This window comes from Jatropha curcas, chromosome 6, assembly GCF_041381405.1.
Source record: "Jatropha curcas cultivar XTBG-Jc1 chromosome 6, XTBG_Jcur_1.0, whole genome shotgun sequence".
NCBI lineage: Eukaryota > Viridiplantae > Streptophyta > Magnoliopsida > Malpighiales > Euphorbiaceae > Jatropha > Jatropha curcas.
In genome coordinates this window covers 22212423-22228430 of record NC_143156.1, presented here as the reverse complement: position 1 = coordinate 22228430, position 16008 = coordinate 22212423, and the positions used below count along the sequence as shown (strand labels likewise).

The 16008-nt window shown below is 28.6% G+C and overlaps 1 protein-coding gene across 1 annotated transcript; it reads left to right on the top strand.

Annotated features, from left to right (window-relative positions):
• The first annotated feature begins 202 nt into the window (after positions 1-202).
• Positions 203-1797, top strand: LOC105641584 (aquaporin TIP1-2). Its single transcript, XM_012226170.3, has 3 exons — positions 203-456; positions 615-865; positions 1238-1797. The coding sequence occupies exons 1-3, from the start codon at positions 324-326 to the stop codon at positions 1610-1612; spliced, it is 759 nt and encodes a 252-aa protein (XP_012081560.1). The 5' UTR covers positions 203-323; the 3' UTR covers positions 1613-1797.
• The last annotated feature ends 14211 nt before the right edge of the window (positions 1798-16008 follow it).

The window sequence follows — 16008 nt, the reverse complement described above, 5'->3', positions numbered from 1 at the left end:
TTGATAAACTGAATCAAATTATTAAAAAAAAATTAAATTATGAAAAAATAAATCAATTTTGGCTATTTGGTTAGTAGTACAGCATACCTCTTTTTCTTTTCTTTTTGTTTTATTTATTTATTTTTTTTTGGAGAAAAAGAGACTTAGACTCGATTATACCGGTTCCTCGGCCGTTATTTAAGGTATATATAAAGGGAAAACTCAACTGACATCTCTCATCGAGCTATACAAATATACAAAAAGAAAGAAAAGAAGCAATAGAGCTTCTTAAACTATAGAGCCAAGGCAAGAACACAAGAAAGAACCAAAAATCAATCAAGAAAATGCCAATCACTAGAATTGCAATTGGGAATCCGGGAGAGGCCAGCCAACCGGATGCCCTTAGGGCAGCCTTGGCAGAGTTCTTCTCTATGGTTATTTTCGTATTCGCCGGCGAAGGATCCGGCATGGCTTTCAGTAAGCTATCTAACTTAGCCATTTACTCTATTTCAGATAAAAATAAAAAATTTTGCATTACAGAGTTAAACACTCAATGGGAAATTCAACTTAATAATTTATTATTACTATGAGACTGGTTTATTTAAAGAGGACTAATTTGTGGGTTGGTTTGGCAGACAAGCTGACGAGTGACGGGTCATCGACACCGGCTGGCCTTGTAGCTGCATCATTGGCTCATGCGTTTGCACTTTTTGTGGCGGTATCAGTTGGTGCAAACATTTCAGGAGGTCATGTAAACCCTGCTGTCACTTTTGGTGCATTTATTGGAGGAAACATTACTCTCTTGAGAGGAATTTTGTATTGGATTGCTCAATTGCTTGGATCTGTTGTTGCTTGCTTGCTCCTTAAATACGCCACTGGTGGATTGGTATGAAACTTCTCCACAAATTATTCACAATTAGACATGGAAAATTATTTTCCTTTAAGAATTCATACATTGCATGCGAAATTTATCTCTCATTGATCAAGAATAAAGTGGAAATCGTAAACCTATCTCATTTCAGGCAATTGCCGACTGGTTGAGAAGTTTATCAACCTTGTATGCTTATATTAAAAACACACGCTTTCTGTAGCCCAGGAACCGGATTTTGCTGAGAGAGCAAAAAAGAGCACGAGGAAATTATACCTCCTGGTTATATTATATCGGGGAAAAAAAAAAAAAAACACATTTTCTATGGCCAAGGCCATTTTATTACATATATTTGATTTCAAACTCTAATTTATATCTTAATTACTGCAGGAAACATCGGCATTTGCCTTATCATCAGGGGTGTCTGCATGGAATGCAGTGGTGTTTGAGATAGTGATGACGTTTGGACTGGTCTACACTGTATACGCCACAGCCGTGGATCCAAAGAAGGGAAATTTGGGAATTATTGCCCCAATTGCAATTGGTTTCATAGTTGGTGCCAACATTTTAGCAGGTGGTGCTTTTGATGGTGCATCCATGAACCCAGCAGTTTCTTTTGGCCCTGCAGTTGTAAGCTGGACATGGACTAACCACTGGGTTTACTGGGTTGGTCCATTGATTGGTGCAGCCATTGCAGCCCTTGTCTATGACAACATCTTTATTGGTGAAGGTGCACATGAGCCACTTTCCACTAGTGATTTTTAAGAATTAAATTAATATTGCCCCTCCCCTCCTTGTTTTTTAAATTGAGGAGTAATAAAATTTGTATTTCTCTTGTAGTTTGGTTGTGTAAGGTGTTTTCTGTTGTTGTCTCCACTTATTTTATAGATCAAACTTTGCTTTAGTTGTCTTTTTTCACTTCTTTCATTAATGATATCATCTTTTGTTTATTTTGCATATGTTATATACATATTGACCCCATTTGTTTTGAAGGTTTCAAATTGCACTACATACTTTAATTTGTAATAAGAACTAATTGGTAAAAATGGCTAACTATATATAGAGAGAGATTATAATAAGTTTAAGTTATTATGACCAACATGATTTAACATTCAAACATTAACATAAATTAATTTAATTTAATTATCAATTATCATAATGGGATCTTAAATCAATAATAACCACACATATTAAAAACTAATTAATATTACTTTGAATAATAATGATAGCTACTTTGAATAATAAATCAATAATAACCACACATATTAAAAACTAATTAATATTACTTTAAAAAATTAGTTGGGTTAAATTTGGTTAAGTCAAAAGAAATTTCGGTTAATTTATTTCAGTTTGATTCAACAATTCATCCCTGATAGCAATTAATGATAGCTAGTGGCTGATAGTTGTTAGGATGTTAGCTGATTATTGTTTGTATTCGGTAAAATTTTATTATCGGTTGTTGTTAAAATATAAAATGACCATTAAAAATATAATTGCTTTTATATATTATGATGTATAATTTACATGTAGATGTATATATTTTTAATTTAAGGTGAATATACTTTTTTATTTTAATGTATTATATAAATAAAAATATTAATTAAAATTAAAATAACATTTAATAAAAAATTTTATTTCTAGATAAATACAAATTAAATAAAATAATCATAAAAAATTAATTTAAAAAAAAATTTATTTGCAATTATTTTGATGAGGTTAATAAAGAAAATAATATAAATATATACCGGCTATGGATACAAAAAAATTTTAAAACGTATCTACAGTGTTTGGACTTATATCAGCTATCACAGTGTTTGGACTTATATCAACTATCAAATGCTTATTAAAAAGCTTACTAAATACTTATAACTTAATAAATAATACACTAAATTAATTGGCTTGATCAAATCAAAAATTAATTTACCATAAATCCAACCAAATCGAAATAACTGAAAATTATAAATTAATTAAAAATTTTGAATAAAAAAAATCAAATCAAAAAGCCAAATCAATCCATTCCATTCAATATTTAATGGATTGATTCTATTTTCAGTTAAAACCATGAGCCGACACCCATAATCATTGGGCAAAATCATTATGGATTAAAGCTACCTTATAAGTCACAACTTATAGTCTTTCGTCTACCATTTAGGATCGAGCATTTGTTTGGGCCATTTAAGCTAATTTGATTAATTCAAATTAATTCTAACAATTCAATTCGGTGAATAAATATTGGATTAAAAATTCGGTTAAAGAAAATTAGATTTTCGGTAATTGATTAAAGGTTCGATTAAAAGTCAATTTAACTGAATTAATCAAATTAACCGACTATCAAAACTACGTCGTTTTGATTAAGTAAATAATAAAATTAAAAATATTTCAATTTTTATTTTGATTAATTAGTAATTAATAATTTTGGTTAATGTGGATTAATTATAAATTTTGGTTAAATTCAGTTGATCAATTAAGTTTGTATTTTCATTTTTTTTACTTTGGCACAATTAATGATCAAAATTAATTCAGTTAAAATAATTCGGTTAAGTTCAGTTAAAAAATTAGTTGGGTTAAATTTGGTTAAGTCAAAAAAATTTCAGTTAATTTATTTCAGTTAAAAAAGTTACTCAAATTGGCCGGATGCTCACCCCTATTGTCCGGATGCTCACCCCTATTGTCAATCATGTGTGATCTGATCTAATTGATCTTCTCACTACTGTAAGAAATGAGAGGTCTCGAGTTCCAGTCGTCTTGAATTTCATCAATTTGAAGAATCAAGCCAAGGGTTATTCATATGTAGCTTACCATGTAATTTCGGCTATTGGACCTTCTATAAATATACGATATATATATATATATATATATATATATATATATATATATATATATATATATATACATACGGTATATACACATATGTAAAACCAATCAAACCAAGTAAATATGATATACATATATATACTGTATCAGTATCTATTTAAATAAAATCGAGAGTCCTACCTTTTTTCTTCAAAGCATAAACAATATCTATGACGGTGACAGTTTTTTTGGCGAGCATTAAGCCACGGATACACTTATACAAAAATAAAACCGTAAAAAAAACAACAAAATAAAAAACGAAAATAATTATTTAAAATAAGAAACCACAATTGAAAAATGAAATCAACAAACCTCAAAAAACGCAACCGTGGAAGAGAAGAAAGAATAAGAAAATATAATGGCGGATGAACAAGTTTCAAACACTAAAAAAGATCATTTTATTAACAGCAGCACCAAAAAGGAGAAAACGAAAAAAATGCAACACTGGAAAAAATGAAACAGGAAAAAAAAAAGAAAACACTGAAATATTTTGCTTTGTAGTGTCCTGAAAAGAAGGCACAACAGTAAATGTATACCATAAACGACAATAATTTAAATCTCAATTCTCAAAGTTAAACTAACATTTTTTAAAAATAAGTTTCAAAAACTAAAATTTGGTACAATATCCCTTTTATACATTCGATTTGTCGTATTCTATTACATTTAACCTTAACTCATGTCGTTTTTAAGAACAATTATCTCGAATGTTATGCATAAGCATATCCTTTCAACCGATCGTTAATCTACGCTTCGCATGAGGGTATTTATTTATTACTAAATGATTAGGTTATAATAGGAGTATTTTGCTTGTGAATAAAAATAATTGAAAATATTTAATTAATTAATGTTTTGATTAATAATAATATTTAATCTTTATTTATTTGAATGTCCAAAAATCAAATTATTTGAGTTTTAAAAATTTTGAGTTTTAAAGATCAAAATATGTAAGCTATTATCTCTTATTTATTCTATTAGGATAAATTGTAAATTTGCATTTGAACTTATGAGTTTGAATTTGAGTTTTAGATGTAAATAAGTATTAATATGGTTTCGGTGGCATGTTAAGGAACAATAAGAATGAGGTAAAGTATCTATTTTTTCAATCAGCTGGCATTATTGACTCTAATGAAGCTGAACTAAGAGCAATTTTCAGGGCTATAGAATTGTTTTCTCGATCTCAGTTCAAACTCTCACCATTAATTATTGAATCTGATTCAAAATCTATTGTGTGTTGAGTTTTAAATAAAGAAAAAATGACCTTGGCGGTGAAGATTATTGTTCAATAGATTTGATAGCACATGTGAATTTTCATGTTCAGTTCAATTCTTACATATATGTAGTGTAGTGGAAAAAAATATCGAAATCCCTAAGTTTTGGCCTAATTGACACTGGAGGACGTCTATTTCTAAAAAACAATTATGAAGTCCTTAAATTTCGACTCCGTCAACAGTTTGGTCCTTCCGTCCAAAACAAACGCTTTTAACGTTAAATCAACGTGTAAGTACAAAAAAACCCTCTAAATTAACTTCACTTACAGCCTTAGCTTCAACCACATCCACAACATCGCCCTCAAGTTCAGATTTGGCCTCCGATATAACTTCAGCCTCCATTTTTTGTGATAAAGGTGTTAAATAAGTTTTCATTGTCTCAAAAACCTCTACCATGGTCTTCGAAACATCAATCTAAGAATAAATTAATAATTATTTCATGAAATCAAATACCATATATTAGAAAAAAAATTAAATAATACACATAGATATATATGAGCTAAATTAACAAATTCAGAATAATACTATTGCTTATCATTGTAAGAGAATATCCTATCATTCATGCGAAATGTGAGTAACTAATGGCTTTTCAATTTCCATCTTATTTACCAAATCTTCAAGATTTAGAAGCACATGGAAGGAAGGAGGGGGAGAGGTAGGGACGGAGGGAGAAAGGGAAGGGTGGACAGAGAATCAATCTATAATGAAACAAACCTGGTTTGGGAGACCAATCAACATCTGCAGGTATTCATCTCTCCTCTGTGGATCAAATTCAGCTTGAATCATATGTCCTACCTTAATTAGAAAGCAGAGGCAAATGTTTGGAAGTTATAATAAAACAAATTTGCAGGGTGCATGAGTTCACTAGAAATGGCTCTTTGTTCAGCAACTGCAAACTGCCGCGGTAGGACTTGGGGTAGCAAGAGAAGATGACAAGGGTTGCAAGTTTAAAATTTTTCTCACTCATTGGACTCACTTTGTCGCAAAGACTAATGAAAAAAAAGGAATCTTTTAGACGGAAGGATCAAACTGTTGACAGAATCAAAATTTAGGGTTCTTTTTAAAAATAGAGGTCCTCATAGGCCAAAACTTAGGGATCCTATTATTTTTTCCCTATATGTAGAGAACAAGACCATTTTGCAAATTCGTTGGCTAAAAAGGGACTTGAAACTCATAAATATTTTCTTGCTTGGTTATAATGATGGAAAGAACAATATGTAAATCTTTTGGACTGCAATTTCCCAATATGATTGGTTGTGAAGACACTTTGCTGCAAGTGAGCTATACTATAGCATCTGTTTTTTTTTTTTTTTTTTTTTTTTTTTTTTTGTTGACAATTTAGTTACAGTTGTGCTAAGAATTTTGGATAGTTTCTTATGTTTTCCGGTTTAATGTATATGATATTTTAACCATGTTTTTTCACTTAAGTTATCTATGTTAGATTGGGTGTACATGGGAGGCCTAATAACTTGGGATAAAATAAGTTTTTCCTGGACAATATCATTTAATAAAAATTTTTTTGCTAATAACAAAAAGAGTATTAATATGTGAGATATAATTAACATATTACTTGATTCTTATTTTTTTCAAGCCACATTGTTTCACAAAATAGAAATTAAAAAAAGAATAATGAAAAATCGATATGATTTTTCTTCAATTTACTAAGAGAACAAATACAAAATTTGTATCATCAAATATAATTAAAAATAGAAAAAAAAAATATGGGCGCCAATTAAATTGATAAACTCATTTGCTAATTATAATCATCAAAAGATTTACCAACAGTTCAGATTACCAATACCCAGTTTTCGACAATGCCCATCAGTCAAGTAAAAAACAGAGAACTCGTAACAAAGATGGAAGTATTAACAGATTGTTTATATGTAGTGTATAAATTATGGATAAAAAAATAAAAAATATAAATATCCATATCTATTAATAATAAAATATATTTTGTGTATGATTTCAAAAATATAGATTAATAGATTAGATGGGATGAATTATTATTATTATTATTATTAACTGTTAATTAATTTTTAAATTAAAAATTAAAGCGTCCAATTAAAATATACAAAAAAAAAAAAAAAAACAAAAAGCTAAATAAAAGTAGCATAAGTTACTATGAATAAGATAACAACCATTAGAAGTATAGCGCTACATAGAAACTATAATTGTGATTCAATTTAAAATTCAACTAATTGAGCTATATTTTAGGTAGGGTATATAATTTCCAAATACTATAGAGCCTATTTAATATTAATTTGAAATTTCCTTTAAAGCAGTATTTAGATATTATTACTAGTGAATTTTATTTTTGTTTATATGATATTAAAGCATAAGTTTTTAACTTTTTATGTAGATTAAAATAAATAAAGTTTTTATTTGCATTATACTTTGCCCTAAGAACTATTTGTAATGCTAATTCTACGTACTTAATTCTATTTTATGTAATGAAGTGATATCAAAATAAAGTTCAACCCAACCCCTAAACTAAATATTTCAACCTCTAATATATACATGCAGGTTCTTGAAATCTTAATAGGTGTCCAAAAATAATTCAAGTCATCCTTCAATCCCTACCCCTGTCCTACAAACCTAATCAATATCTATATATATTTATAATGGAAAAGTAAAAAAAAAAAAAATAATGATTTCTTACTATTAGGTAAAAGAAAAGAAATGAAAAAGTGATTTTAATTGATTAAAAATAACACGAGTCAGAATGCTATTGGTAATCAATTTCACTATAATAGCAGTATCATTTACTTAATGTATGTGAAAATTGAACATGTTCATATTAGGTATGGTCATCGGTTCATTTTAAATTGGAACCGAACCCTACTGTAGATGAATCAAAATCAGCCAGAACCAACGGTTCAAAATTTTGAACGAGAACTGGCGATTCAAGGACTGGCTAAAGTTCATGTGAATATTAAAATTTGAATCTAAATCGGCTCGAAATCAACGGTTCTAGTCCAGTTCAAATCAAAAATTTTCTATTTTTATTTTCAAAAATTATAATCGTAGCCTATTCTATATACATCTAAAAGTCTAAATAATATTTTACTACATGATACACTTTATGACGCAGAACGGATACATGAATGGGAAAACGATTATATTCCGTTAGGAGTTTTGATCAATAACGTAAGATCAAATGAAATAAAATAGAGAAATAGATTCTTAAAGAAGTTTATTGATATGAATAATGATCAAAATAATGAATGAGTTCATAATATAACATAACCTATTTATAGGTTTAGGCTTAAACATTAAAAAACTAAAAATAACACAAAGAAAACGTAACTAAACAAAATCCTAGCAAGGGCGGCGGCACGGGCGTGCTGGGACTCTCAGAGGCTAGCATGAGGTGGGCTTGGCATGACACGGGCGTACTAAAACTCGAATCGTAACTGGACCCGTCGGCACGAGCGTGCTTGTCATGGCACGGGCGTGCTAGGACTTCTAGAGGCTAGCACGATCAGGCTATCTGTGGCACGGGCGTGCCTGAGATCCTTGGTCTTGGGCGTGTCTCACGTCCTGGACTTCTAGAGTCTATCACGGGCGTGCCAGGAGTGGCACGGTCGTGCGCCTTTTTTCTCGGTTTACTTCGATCCAAATCTTGTAAATATTGAAGTGCAAGTTGCTCCGCATCACTTTACTTAAGATTTTTTTTTTTTTTTTTTTTTTGTAAATACACTTTCCTTGAAAAGTTAAAATCTAAAAAAGTAAAATGGTAAAAAAAAGTGAAATATTTACTCTAAAATTATATTATTTTTAAACTTTTCTTCCTTTTGAATTGTTTACTTAATTCAAAATTACATTGTTTGAAGCATTTTTTAAAATTTTCTAACAATTTATTTAATTAATATTATTTAGAAAAAATAAAATGATTATTTATTTTATTATTTTATAAAATTAATTAATTTTATACTTATATGAGTATGAACATTTTGAAATTTATTTAAAATAAACTTATCAATATTTTTTAAACTCACATTAATTTTTTTGAAAGAAAGATGTAACATTAGAATCAATTTAAAAAAAAAAAAAAAAAAAAAATATATATATATATATATATCGTCGGAAACTGTGATTGGAACCATCAGTTCATCGGGATCGCACTAGAATCGGCTGGAACCGAAACCAGAACCAGAACAATAGTTTAAAGGCTAGTTAAGGTTCAACATTTTAAAAATTTTGACCGCCGATTCCATGAACCGAAACCGGTGGTTCAATGAACCGGCGATACTTAATTTATATACACGGATCCTTGAAACCCCAAAGTAACTCAAAATAAAAGTATATAGTGGTAGTCTTTTCCAATTTATAAAAATCCAATCAAATTGTAGAAAATAAAAAAAATAAAAAATCAGTCCTAATCAAAATATTTTAAATTACAGTCAACTATTATATATTTTTCAATTTTTTTTCCTTATCCTTATCTTTTCTCCTAATCAAGATATTTAAAATTATAATTAGACATTATAAATATTTTTTAAATTAAAAAATTTTAATTTGATATGATTAACATTATTTTTTAGAATATTTTAAATTTCACCAAGGACACTAACAGAAATTTTATATATATATATATATATAAAGAAGAATCATGTCTATTCTCATGTGTGCTTATGTGGTATCTTCACCAAAGAGAAGAGAGTTCATAGAATTTGAGTATTTGACTTTTAGTTGGCTAGGAAAAATTTGGCTCTTAAAATTAAAATTTATGAGTTGTAAATTAAAAAAATATAAATTCCCCTATTTAAGATTGTCTTTATTGTCTTCAAAAAATATAATTAATGTTGCCTAATTATTATTCCTCTCACCTTAAATTTATAAAATTATTGAAATATTTTTATATTTTTAATGGAATTAATTAATGATAATATCTTTTAAATTTTTACTTTTTAAAAACTTATTTAATTAAATCGATGAGGAAATGTGCATCAATTGGAGAAATTTCATCTATTATATTTATTTTTTATAACAGATAAGTATAAATAGATTATGTTAACATTAAGTTTGTTCTATATTAGTATTGCAGGTGAAAAAAAGTTATTAGTTACATGGATTTTAGATTAGCAAAGGTAAAAATTAACCAAAATAAAAACTTGCAATTAATATCATTTTTTGCATGTGCCAAATTAATTTTGAGATAAAATTTTAACATTATATTTGTTCTATATTAATATCACAGGTGAAAAAATGTATTAGTTATATGGATTTTGGATCAACAAGGGCAACTAATGTTATTATTTGCATGTGCCTTAATCTAATAAAATGATGACACAGCCAAATTCATGTTTCATTTTAATTAGCATAAAGGTTTTAATTTTACTTGATAATGTTTAATTTTAAATCATAAAATATTATGCAGCCATACGAAGTATGGAAATCGCCTAGTATGCATACGAAGGAGAACCATTGCTTTTTTTTATATGAGCTTACCGTAAATTTTCTTAAAAAAATGAGACTCTCTAATACTTTGTAATTTGAGCATTTTGATTCTATTTTGCTTAGAAAATTTTTTAGCATTTTGTTATCCATTTTTTCTCCCTCATCATTCACTTTTTAATAATAAATTGCCTTCTATTTTTATGATTTTTAAATTCATTTAATTGTCGCATGTAAGAAAATTAAGGGGTAGTTTGCTACCATTTTTTTGTTTTTTGTTTTTCATTCTTGAAAAACAAAAAATTGATTTTGATTTTTGATTTTTAATTTTTGAAAACTATTCTTTTTTTCTTCTCTGAGTTTCTTCTTTTTATAAGCATTTTTTATATGTAAAATTCAACTCATATATATATATATATATATATATATATATATATATATATATATATATATATATATATATATAGCTAGAAAAGAGAATACAATAATAAAATATTAAAAAGATATCATTTTTTATTTAAATATAAAAACATGTAGGAGAGACACGTAGAAAGAGAAGAGGGAAGCGTATAAAAAAAAAAAAAAATCGCTTAAACCACTATTTGTAGTTTCACAAAACACGTTTTTTGTTTTTTGAACGGTTTTGAAAAAAGTTAAAAAGTAAATTTAAACACTTTTAAAACAAACATGTTGTTATAAAATAATCTAAAATTAGAAAGAGAAATAAAGGGAGAATAAAGAGAATAAGGAGAATGCGAGAGTGTATTTATTATTGATGAGAGTCACATATATATAGTTACATAAGTGAAACCCTAATAGAGTCTATACAAATCGGAAAGATAAAGTTCGCAATAATTCAGAATATAGATTTCTGGCTCATATAGGACATCCACTTATTTATTTCATAACACTCTCTCTTGGATGTCCCTTCTTCAAAGAATGTACCTCGTTAAAACCTTACTAAGAAAAAACCTGTGAAAAAAAATCTTAATGAACGAAAAAGAGTACATTATTTTTTTCTTAAATACGCGTTGAAATATTGTCTCATTAAAAACCTTTACCAGAAAAACTCAATAGGAAAAATCTTGGTTAAAGGAAAAAGAGTATAGTGCGTATTTACTCCCCATCATGAAGATAAACCTTGATATTTTTGAGTTTATGCCTTTCAATTTTGTGCATTAGTCCTTCAAAACCTTGTAGTAGAATGTTTTTAGTAGAAGTGCTTTGACGAGCAAATCAATAATATTATCACTTGAGCAGTTGAACTTAAAGATCATCATTCTTTTGTAGATCATGAGGGAAGAAAATTTTTTGTAAAATATAATCTTGTTTTCTTTAATATATCATTTATCCAAGAAGAATTTCTTTAATATATCTCCATATAATATTGTAGAAATTTCTTTCTCGACAAGTAGACTGTACGTACTTTGAATATGTTGAAATTTATCTCCATCCAACAAATTATCGTCTTTCTTCATGAGTTGCTGAAAGAAGTAGTAACAATACTTCATTTCTTGAATGCCTTAAAATAATCGTACCTCCACTTGTAAATAAATGACTTGTTTTTAATCTAACATAATGTGGATTAGATAACCAACTTTATAGCCAATTAAATCTGATTTTGATATGTTAATTATAATATAATTCATATATATTATGCCATAGAGATATGAAAATATAAATTTAACTCTATTTAATTTTTTCATATTCAAGAAGAACTATATCTTACAAATAAAATTTATAAAATGCTTATATTCAGTCATATGATTAGCAATATACATTATCGCCTTTATTGCACTATGGTACTTCAGGACTAATAAGTTCTTCATAATTTTTTCAAAATGAAAAAGGGTCATCCTCGCATTAAGTGACCTTATAGCCATTAGCATCCACATAACATCATTTTAATAACTTAGCTATATATATGTGGATTCATAGATAAAATTTTATTTATGAAATGCTCGATATTCAGACTGAGACAAAACTTTATATTCCTAGTGTCTTTCAGCTGAGATCTCATAATTTTAATTCAATTCAGGCACCTAGTTTCTTAGGAAAACTTATTAGTTATATCTAGGATTTACTTTTCTAGAACTTGACCATCTTGAATATTTTCATTTTTTTCTAGAATTTTTATGCTTAGAACTGATTAGTCTACAACGCTTCAGGCGTCCTTTAGACTCATTAGCATAGGCAGTTTGTCCTTTAGGGACTTCAATTCTAATAGGAGTAATTTGCAGCTAATATGTGAGATTTAATTATCTCCTTTTAGATCAGTAAGTATATCTGGCAACTATTTTGCAATATTTTACAAATAAATTATCTTTTAAACTTTTAAATTCACACTGTCTTATATGAGGATCAAAATATAATAACGATAATTCTTTTCCAATCAATTATTCTTCTAGCTGCTTATTTTTTTCTCCCCTAATGTCGGGATCCATAACAATTGACAAATTTGACATATATAAATTTCTTATTTGAGAGTTCTAAATATTTAATTATACATCATACTTGATATATATTTTCAACCTCCTTTTGAGGACCCATCTTAATGCGCTGTGGTGGAGCAATTAGAACATATACCGCACATTTAAAAATTTCTCAATGGGTAATGTTTGGTTCCTGATCCAGAAACCACTTACAAATGAAGATTTATAATAACTTATTGACCTGATGCCAATAAGTGCTACTACATATAATAGCATGCTGCTCTACAAAAATAGAGAGCTTTGTTCTCATAATAATTGCTTTGCAATTAATTGCAATCATTTAACAAATGATCATTCTACTAAATCATTTTGAGCATAAATAAAAGCAACAACTGGTTGCCTTATAATTATTTCAATCAACACATATCATAATTATTAAAGGCGTGATGTGTAAATCCACCATCATTCTCAAGATAAATTAGCTTAATAGCATAATTTGAAAATTGTTTGCTTAATTAAATTATTTGCCGTAAATAATCTTGCAAACTTCAAGTTACAAGTTAATAATATTTACAAACTCCATGTTGCAAATTAATAATCATGTAACTATTTTTTGGATGCATCCAAACAATATCCAAATAATCCACATGATGAATGAATCAATCAATAATTTTCTTTATATATTCCAAAAAAGGTAAGCAGTTTAATTTGAACTCTTGGTGATTGCTCAATAATTAGTTCGCTTGCATGTCCAAGTCTTCTATGCCATAACCAACTAGAATTATCAATAGAAACTAAATATATATCCTGGTTATGCATATCAGAGAGATCTACTAGGTATATATTCCCAAACCTTTTTCCAACAAATAAAGTTTTATTATCATGCATGTTTTGAACTTCACAATGAGAGAGTTCAAAGATTACTCTTCTATTTTTATCACAAATCTAACTAACAATTAACAAGTTATAATGTAATCCTTCTACTAAGCATACATCTTCTATTGAACGATTAGATCCTACCACACCAATACCAACGATTTTACCTTTTACTTTGTCTCCAAAGCTTACTGTAGCCCCCTTTTTCTTTTCTAATCTGGTGAATTTCTTTCTATCACCAGTCATATGCCTAGAGCAAGCATTGTCCATGTACCACATTTCTGTTTTTAGCTTACTCCTTAGGCACACCTAAAAAGATCAAGCAGATTTGGGTACCCAACTCATATTGGGTCCTGGAGGGTTAGTGGTAACATGTGCATTTAGCTTACTATGATTTTTCTTTTTGTTGAGACTTTGATGTTCTAAAATCACAACATTAGAAACAACATTTTTCTTATTAGAAACATGATTCAGTTTAGAAATGCCATCATAGCTAGAACTTGTCTTTTCTTTAGAAAATAATTCTGAAATTGATTTTAGAATTCTAATCTCAGTTTTTAACGATTCATTTTCAGAATTCAGACTTTTACATTTTTCTTCAAGGTGTTTCAGATTTTCAGAAAATCTATTATTATAATCTTTAAGATCTTTGATCTCTATGATAAGATCTTTGCATGTAACTTCTTGATAAAAAAGCATCTTTCAAATGATTATATTCAGTTTTTAATTTTCTGAAATCCTTCTTTAGAACTTAATACTTTCTAACAAGTTTTTCAAATTCATTGCAAATGTTATTATAAGTATCTAAAAGATCATTTTCTGATTCAGGTTCAGAAATACTTACATTGCTTTCTTCATGCTTTTGGACCATTGCATATGTTTCATTGTTTTCAATTTTCTGTGTTGAAGTCAGAGTGCTGATTTTCTTGGAGTCAGAATTGATAGTTGCCATTAGACAGATATTTGCAGTTTCTTCTTAGTCACTTTGGCTTTCATAATTTGTATCGTCTGAATCACTCCAAGCAGCTACGAATGCCTGCTTCAACTTTTCTTTCTTTGACTTCTTTTTTAGTTTAGGACAGTTGGGCTTGATATGGCCGGGTTTTTTGCATTCATAACAAACTACTTCAGAAGGTTCTTTCTTAGGTAAGTTGTTATTTTTAGGTGGAAAGTTCTTTTTAATAAACTTTTTCTGTGGCCTTCCACGCTTTCTATAGAACTTTTTGAATCTTTTAGCAACTAGTGCTAAATCATCACTATCAAGATCAGAAGAACTTTCTTCACTAGAAACTACTTTCAAAGCCAGACCCTTCTTTTTCTTATCTTCCACAGTCAGAGAAGATTTCATTTCTTCTGAAACAAAAGCTCCTATAAGGTAATTATAAGTAACGGGAGTCTCTTTGTAATTCATAGCAGTTCCTATAGAATCCCATTTTTTAGGTAGAATTCTAAGGATTTTCTTAACAAGCTCATCTTTTGAAATTTCCTTTCCGAGAGTTCTCAAAAGATTAACTATATTAGTAAATCTAGAATTTAACTCTACAATAGTTTCGCTTTCCTTCATATTAAACATTTCATATTCTCTCCAAAGGATATTTATTCTGGATTCTTTCACTCTATCTGTACCCTCATAGGTAACTCTAAGTTTTTCCCAAACTTCTATTGCAGATTTACATCCAGACACTTTGTTATATTCTGTTGCATCTAAAGCAGAATGAAGAATACTAATAGCTTTCGCATTTATAGAAATATCATTCCAATCAGCATCTGTATATTCTTCTTTTGATTTTCTAATTCTTTCATTTTCTACAATTTTCATAGGAATACGAGGACCTGTAATGACGTTCCTCCAGCAGTTTATGTCCACTGATTTTATGAAATTTTCCATTCTGGTTTTCCAATAAGAGTAATTTGAACCATTGAACAAAGGAGGTCTAGACACAGACTGGCCTTCTAAAGAAGTAAGAGGAAGTGGGGCTGCCATGAGATCTTATCTCTTAAGATGTTAAGCTTCGGTAAGTCAAGAGCCACTGCTCTGATACCGGATTGTGGGTCTCGAATATATATGGCACAACCCAAGAGGGGAGGGTGAATTGGGTTTTCTAAAAATAAAAAAAATTAGCTTTAAAAACAAAACTCAGAATTCTATTTGCAGCGGAAAAGTAATGAACTTGTAAAAATAAGTTATTGATTAGAACTACCTGACAATGTTCTATTCAGAGAAAATAGAAAGACTTTGCAAAGTGCAGCTATCAATTAGAACTGCTTCACAGTGTCTTATTTAATATCAAAACTACTTTATGATGGAAAGCTATTGTGATTAGAACTTCCTCAT